Below are 7,717 nucleotides of genomic sequence, written 5' to 3'. Positions count from 1 at the left end.
ATATATCCATCACTTAGTATGCATATTCTTATGCAACTTTGAAAAATATTTCATGTGACAGGGCTTTTATTTTCACAGTCTGAGATTTTTTAAAAGGCCTCATAGTCAGTTTTCAACAGTGAGTGAGGAGATCATTCCCACAGAATGATCTCCTCACTCTACAGCACTTTCCGAAATTCGCTGTCGAGCCTGAGCAGCTTTAGTTTAGACACTTTGCGGTCTTTGGCCTATGACACTTGTTCAGTAACCAAACATTCCTGTTCTTCCTCTCTTATCCTTCCAGCAGCTCCTCTCGCTCTCTCAATCTCCTCCTGCTCATGCAGGGAGTTCTGCCCCGTGGTTTTCCCGTGTTGCTCCTTCAGGTGGCGTCGTAAGGCGGGCTTGTGGGCAAAGCGGGCATGGCAGTAGGCGCAGTGGTGCGGGCGCTCGCCACTGTGGAGGTTCATGTGGTCTATCAGTGTGGATTTTTGAGTAAAAGTCTTATAGCACAGGGGGCACTGGTGGGTTTTGCCGGCGCCCCGGTGCACGGCCATGTGTCGGGTGAGGTTGGCGGAGTGGTGGAAGTGTTTGCCACAGCAGGGGCAGGCGTACAGTAAGTGAGTGGAGCGGGAGTGGACAGCTAGCGAGTGGGCTGAGGGGAAAGTCATGCCGCAGTGCTCACAGATTACAGGTCCTGCTACGCTTGAAGTGGACCCGACAACTGCGACGGATTCGTCCCCTCCCTCATTTGTTCCAACAGTTGCCATCCCTGAACTCCCCTCGCCGGCACCACAACTAGATTCCTCCAGGGAATACTGGTTCAAACTGTTGGCTGCCATTGGCGAACCCTTTTCTCCCTGAGCTTCACCCATGCTGAAGTCTAACCCCGGGAGTTCGAGTGACACGTAACTTCCTGTCTTCAACCCTTCTTGGCTGTAGTCCAACCCGATACCCCCACCCAATCCAGCGGTTGTTAGGTACCACAAATCCGGGTGGTGAGCCAAGCCTGAGGATCTTTTCTCCTGAGATGACACCCACCTTCTCCTTTTGAAACCCCTCCCCCTGCCTCTCCCTCTGCCCCGGCCAATTTTATGCTCAGACAGCCTTCTGAAAGCGCGGAGCCCCTCCACTGAAAGTCCTCCAGTGCTGAGATCTTCTGTTTGATTCAAGTCAAATTCACTGCCTTCTCCTCTGATCACGACACCTTCTGTCTCTGGGTAAGAAGCATCTGGAGGTGCATCAGAGGGAGCGCCTTTCTCCTCCTCCCTGTCTCTGTTCATCTGCTCCTCTTCGGAAATGTACACTCTGAACACATCGTAGTCCTCCTGTCTGGTTTCTTCCTCATCTGATCCATTAACCTATAACAGAGTTGAAGACTGAGTCAGCTATCAACTAAAGAGCCCACCATTTATTACACTTCAATTGACCATGTACGGGGACCATTTATAACTGGGTATACAGGGGCTGCAGGGACAGGAGGAGGAAGACAGTACCCTTTTTTGCCTGTGTGTTGCCAGATATTATTCAGGCAACAGTTGTGAATTTGTTTAACTCTACTAAAAACTAAAAATGAGGACAGACAGGTAGACTCAGGCTAATGTGGCAATTAACACAAGTGATTAGTCAAAAGGTGCCTAAAGGAATACTACAACATTAATTTTTTGAGTACTAAATATTCACCTCTGTGAGCCTGAATGGTGAGAGAAAGTGCCAACCAAATTATCTCTATTAAATTAATCAGTGTGTGTCATAAACACTGCAAATGATCTGACATTGTATAGGTGTAAAAAAGTGCCCTGGTCTCTGGTTTATCTTTCACACACACAAACCTTAATGCATGGCTCATCCAGCATGGGACTGTCATCGTGGTGTTGACTGCTGCCCTGAGCAGACACATCGCCGTTGTTCTCCTCCACCGGTCGTACTACAGGACTGTGTGGATCCACAGGGGAGGGTCGGCTGGGGGGAGGAGATGCAACAGAATGAATGCTGCCACTGACGATCACCGGTTGAGACTGACCTTCCTCTGCAGTCATCTAGAGGAAGAAAAGGGAAACAAGGACAAAGACTGAGCTGTATAACTGAAAGTTATGAAATCGAAATCGATGAAAATGTAATACTGTATATTATAAAATGTAGAAAGAAAAAAGAGGTATGAGAGGGCCAGTAAGCACTTACGTAAAGCTGGAATAAAACTGGAACAAACACACATTTGTCACATTTTTTTTTACACAAAGACTATATTAATTTACAAGCTACAGGAAAAATAAGGGATTCAAACTTGACTTTCATTTTCATCTTTTCAGATTGAGCCTAAATAAATTATACCAAATTAAATCTGGAAAAATCCAGAGAAACAAGCCGGTGTGAATATTATTTCCCAGCACTGCACAACATATTGTATGTGTCAACTAGAAAGACTAAAACCGTTGATTTATTTGGGTTACTGACCTTCAGTGGACTGGGGTTCTTTAGCTGGACATACTTCTTCAGAGCTCCTCGGCAGCGCTCTACAATATGCTCCATCTGCAGGTAGCTGGCAGCGGTCAGGTAGTTGACGATGTCCTCTGGGTTAAACTGCAGCACACCAGTGTAACAAGACTGGAGCAGGTCACACACCACTGTGGAGCTATACAGCATTGACACCTGGATAAAAATGTGAAACAAAAACACGGAGAAGCACTGTTTGTACTCAGAGTTAAGAGCTGAAGAGAGACACAATGACAGCTTTGACAGTGTGAAAGGGTGCGCGTTGACTTCGGCCAACCTGAAGCTTGGCGGATGGGTTGAGGAGGAACTGGTCCCTCAAGAAGGGCGAGCAGGCAGCAAGTACAACCTTATGCCCCCTGAATGTCTGGTTGTTGGCCACTATGGTGATGTCACAGAAATGCTGACGGGACCTCAGAGAATTCATGTGCTTCAGGGTCGTGTCCCCGTGACCCGGTAACCGGAAACACAGCATCTCCATCTTGCCTGAGTAGAAATCAGAATTTTTGTTATTGTCTACAAATTACAAAAATCAAGTATTGATGGCAAATAACTAAATTGGATGATCTTTAGACAATCAATACATGGACAAAATGGCTGATGCAAATAAATACAGGTCAAATAAACAGTGGATACATCGTGGCTGCCTGATTTCATACACACCGTCGCCTGAGACCTAAGATTGGACTAGCAGAACTTGTAATGCAGTCAGACACTGTTTCACATTACATTGCATGCATACAGCATGATTGCAAGCTCATCTTTGTTCCTATATGAAATCAAGCTGTTAAGAGGGTCAGTTTTCATACTTATATCTTGAGGTAACAAAATTCATTACTAAGCAGTTGCTCTAGCTGCACATGTCAAACAGTTTTGCAACTACAAAAACCACAAACAGTCAGTGCTCAAGATGCAAAGGTAGTATTAGTGTAACTAGGTCAAATAAAGGCATTATTTTCTCTTGTTTGGTAGCTGCTTGTAAAAAAATTATCTAAATATGGTAAATATTCATGTCTTAAAAGACTGACTGAAACATAGAGGTGAAATAATTAGTGGATTCATATGTAAATTAATAAGAAACCATTTGGTAATCAATCATTTCCTCTTCTCAAATGTGAGGATTTGCTGCTTTGCTTTGTTATATGTGATGGTGAACTGAACATCTTTTGGTTGTGCGCTGTTGATCACGTATTTGAGGGAATTTAAAGATGCAGCTTTGGGCTCTATGAAATTGTGATTGACATTTCTCACTATTTTCTGACACTTTCTAGACAGAACAGTCCAGCGAAAGATATCTAAAATACTGTTAAATCATCGAGCTGGCTAACATGATGTGTGGATCAAGACTGAGTTGATCAAAACTGACAAAAAACAAAAACCACAGAATATTTCAATCAATACCTCAAGATTCATAATGGTGTTGATTTAGGTGTGAATACTGGTGATCTACTATCATGACTGTATGCTATGAGTGAGTGATATGGCCTGTGACAAAAATCATTAGCAATGTTGACATGTTGGATAAACCTCAAGTACAAGCTATTATTCTTTTAAATTCAGGTTTAAAGTATGTTCAGGAGATTGTATCACTAGTTTGGCACGTGTAAGAAAAAGGATATATTTAAAGTGTGTTCCTAACTAGTTACGTGTTTAATGTAATCCGGTATATCGGATGGCATCTACCCTCACGTCACTGTATAGATATTTTATCGATAAATCGCCCGTTTTGATTTGAGGGACGTTGAAAAGTTAGCTAACGTGCCTGTGTGACAGTAGCTACGAAGAGAGACTAACAATGCATCTGTTTCAGAACAAGTGTCTAATATCTATATACAAGTCCATAATCAAATTGAGGCTAATTTGTTGACTGATGTGATTCCCATAAGAGCTTTAAATCGATTATGATACAGTTGTTTTCCTCTTTTCCTTGTGGCCTAGCTAACCCACTTGTCTGATCGTTAGCTAACGTTAGCTACTGGTTAGCTTGCTGATAACCATTGATATAAACAAACAAAAGCTCCCGTTAAACTTTGCCGTCACTAACCTTCCCCGTTCCCTTTGTTGAATGTCTTGTGAGCTCTCTTTAAAAAACAAAATCAAGGTTTTATTTCAACAGGACAAACGTTGACTGAAGTGGCGATATTTGACCGGCAGTATTTTCTCATCCCTGCTGCCACTAGCTTCCACCCCGATATCTGTTTACTTTTTGGCCTTTTTGGAGGAAGCGCATCCCGTGACAATAGCTACAAACCATCGGACCTTTTCCGCCTCTAAACTGACTTTGAATCGGTTTTCGTGGGAAGCCTCTCCTCGTGGATAGTAATAAAACCAGTGTACGCACGCTGACTCCTGATCAGCGGCGTTCAGAATCAACTGACATTGGGGGGCGGGGCTTGACCCGTGACATAGTACGTTATTTACGTCGACGCTAGTTTGGGAAACATGTCGGCATCTGAGACAACGACAAAGGTAGGAACCCCACTGCAATACAAAATGATACGTTAATGAAATTTAACTTTGTTCAAACGCCTTTAAACGCAATAGCCTACACAGCCGAACCATGTCAGTAAAGCTGCAGTATGCCACATCCCAAAATACCTTAATTTGTCGGTTGTAAGAGCTCTTTGTTGCAAGCTGTGCTGCACTGCTAGCATCATTAGCCTGTAACAGTTTTGAGGATTGCTTTAATGTTTTTGAATTTTTACTTATTTTCTTGATTCTTTGACTGTTTGACCATTGCATATTTGACGTCTGTTGTTGTATTAAACCCGCGTTTAAGATTTTTCTGCATGGACCTTTTTCAAAGCAAATCCGCAGCCAAAAAAGTCAATCTACAGAAGCGAAATGGGAGGATTTGTAAGTAGCCAGTGAGTGAAATTTAGCCTCATATTCCTTTCTAGTTTGCCGACTATTGTTGGCTGAAGCACACTGCTTTGGTTTTTGTGAAAGGAATGAATGAGTTGATTGACTGATGGCGGTAAAGTCGTGTCAACAGAGAACATCAGTCATTGGTTGAAAGGTTTATTTTGCAGTAGGTGGAAATTAAACACAGGACTTGAGCGGTTGCAAACACATGAACAGCTGCTATTGTTATGTTATTTCGTTATTTTTTTTTTGTGTGTCTCTGGTGATTGGATTTAGATGGAACCAATTACCACATTGCATCTCATGTATCTCCACACAGTTAATTACATCTCAAGTATTTTGTCATTCATCCTGATTTACACTGGAAAAACAAACATCATGTTTAGTTCAGGGACATTCACCTGTGATGACACAACCAAAACCTGAACCAGTAAGTAAGTATTATCCAGTGATGTAAGAAGTATTTAGATCCTTTACTTAAGTATAATTGCCAAAGGTAAGAATACTCAATTATAAGTAAAGGTCCTGCATGAAATACCAAACAAATTTCAAAGTAAAATGACTCCTTTTGTCCCTGTGACGGATTCATTAATATATGACATTATGATCTTTAACAATGTGTTGTATTTTATGACATAGTTTTTTCTACATATTTCTACATTAATACATATACATTTAACTAGTAACTACAGCTATAAAACAAATGAAGTGTGAAAGGAGTATGTTTTAGATGATTAATGTAACATTAAATGGAAATAAAAGTAAAGGAGAAGTATTTCAAAATTGCACATAAGCGCTGTGCTTGAGTAAATGTACTTAGCTGCCTTCCACCTGTGGCATAAACTTTGTGTGTTTCCTAGGAAACATGTCTTGACTAGCATATAGAGCAAAAATAATTATTAGTACATTAATGGATAACCAAATGGCTGTGTTGTAGAACCAATGAATAGCTGTGGTGTGAGATTAAAAAAAGGACCACATCAAGAGTTATCTGTCTTAATTACATGGTAGTTATCAATGTAATCCTGTTAATTTTTATAAAATGAAGCTTAGCTACTTGAAAAGCCAGTGAAAAAGAAACTAAATGATATCAGAAGTGCAGTAGATTTGTTGCAGTCCAAGTATAGCTAATAATTTCTTCTAATTCATTGTCAAAAACAAAGTAGACCATAGTTCTGAAGTTTGAGTGTTACTGTGCGTAAATTATTACACAACTCCAACAAAAGCTAAATTATTTCACGTTCTTGTTGCTGCTTGAATTGCAGTGAATAAATTCCTTTACTGGTCTGTATTCCTGAATATCAGTTGCTTTAAAAAATGATGGATACACATTTTCTGACTTATTTTCCTGTTGTTTCTCTATCAGGAGCCCCCTGAAGAAAATGACTCAGAAACACCCGCAGAGCCGTTAGCTGGACCAAGTCAAGTCAAGGAAGGTACATATACATCTCATCTCTGCAGATGATACATGAGGGGTTTGTACTAATGTTTGAAATCTGTGCATTTCAGGTAAACAGACCAACAGAATTATATTGCTGTTTTGATTTTCACTCCATGGCTGTGGTAGTTTTCTGAAGTCATGGGCTCTGAATGTTTCTCAGATAATGCAGCCCCCGCCACAACTGCTGTTGCCAAGAAGACCGAGCCCATGGGTGGTATCCCATCGATGTTGTCACCTCAGCAGCCTGGTAAGGAAGCATCCAGAGCTGGAGAAGAGGGCGAGAAATCGTCACCTGCCTCATCCCCAAACAAACCTGCTCCAGGTGAGACTTGGATCCAGCCTGCTTTCATTCAGTGTTGCTGAAATGGTGGCTCCTTCTGTTTGAGTTACCTGATTTTATCTGTCTCAGATTTTACAATAAGATGAAGAAACTGTTTTGATCCTGAAGCATAAATTCAACAGTAAGAAATATATTAAGTAAGATATTATTATAGCAATATGATAGTATAAAATAAAATTTTTCAGTGGATAGCTACCTTTCAGCAGTTACAAGGATTTTTAAAACAGTACTCAGTAAGTGGTTTTATGTCCCTATCACAGGCCACGCAGCAAAGTCCATTCCATCAACATCCTCCTCTTCGTTGTCCTCCTCTCCTTCTACGTCAACCGTGTCCCCCGGCCGAGCAAAGATGAGCGTTTCTGGACCCGGCAGCAGTAAATCCACCCTGCCACCTGCTCCTTCCTGCTCCTCTGCCACAGCTTCCTCATCTCCCTCTATCTCCCCTGCTCCACCAAAGATCCACCGAGCCCGCAAGACCATGAACAGGCCTCCACCAGGACAGGTGAGCCTATTTCATCTCTAGCAAGGAGCTAGCATTTTCATTTGAATTGAGTGGAGTCAAATATGTAACTTTTTGTCTTGATTTTATTCCAACATTTGGCATC

General features: G+C 41.7%; 2 protein-coding genes across 2 annotated transcripts in view; one reads left to right on the top strand and one right to left on the bottom strand.

Annotated features, from left to right (window-relative positions):
* Positions 1-6: 6 nt before the first annotated feature.
* LOC111657818 (uncharacterized) lies at positions 7-4,800 on the bottom strand. The gene is made up of 5 exons (XM_023410142.2): positions 4,511-4,800; positions 2,747-2,952; positions 2,431-2,625; positions 1,809-2,015; positions 7-1,337 (listed from the first exon to the last, which is right to left on the bottom strand). The coding sequence occupies exons 2-5, from the start codon at positions 2,945-2,947 to the stop codon at positions 228-230; spliced, it is 1,713 nt and encodes a 570-aa protein (XP_023265910.1). The 5' UTR covers positions 2,948-2,952; positions 4,511-4,800; the 3' UTR covers positions 7-227.
* A 103-nt stretch (positions 4,801-4,903) lies between these two features.
* ehmt2 (euchromatic histone-lysine N-methyltransferase 2) overlaps positions 4,904-7,717 on the top strand; it is a 12,206-nt gene continuing 9,392 nt past the window's right edge. Inside the window, exons 1-4 of the mRNA XM_087175098.1 lie at positions 4,904-4,935; positions 6,698-6,767; positions 6,933-7,094; positions 7,373-7,618. Coding sequence (XP_087031224.1) covers positions 4,909-4,935; positions 6,698-6,767; positions 6,933-7,094; positions 7,373-7,618 — 505 coding nt within the window. The 5' untranslated portion in view covers positions 4,904-4,908. The remainder of the gene's footprint in view (positions 4,936-6,697; positions 6,768-6,932; positions 7,095-7,372; positions 7,619-7,717) is intronic.

This window comes from Seriola lalandi, unplaced genomic scaffold (assembly GCF_002814215.2).
Source record: "Seriola lalandi dorsalis isolate HSWRI2012SDOR001 ecotype SW California unplaced genomic scaffold, Sedor1 jcf7180002054414, whole genome shotgun sequence".
Classification (NCBI taxonomy): domain Eukaryota; kingdom Metazoa; phylum Chordata; class Actinopteri; order Carangiformes; family Carangidae; genus Seriola; species Seriola lalandi.
Note: the sequence above shows the minus strand (reverse complement) of the source record. Positions and strands in the feature narration are given on the sequence as shown.

Excerpts from the sequence above, each read along its gene's own strand:
- LOC111657818 (XM_023410142.2), bottom strand. The coding sequence starts at position 2,947 with ATGGAGATGCTGTGTTTCCGGTTACCGGGTCACGGGGACACGACCCTG. Across the intron at positions 2,626-2,746 it reads ACCCATCCGCCAAGCTTCAG|GTGTCAATGCTGTATAGCTC; the intron begins GTTGGCCGAAGT and ends ATTTTTATCCAG. Across the intron at positions 1,338-1,808 it reads TGGATGAGCCATGCATTAAG|GTTAATGGATCAGATGAGGA; the intron begins GTTTGTGTGTGT and ends ACTCTGTTATAG.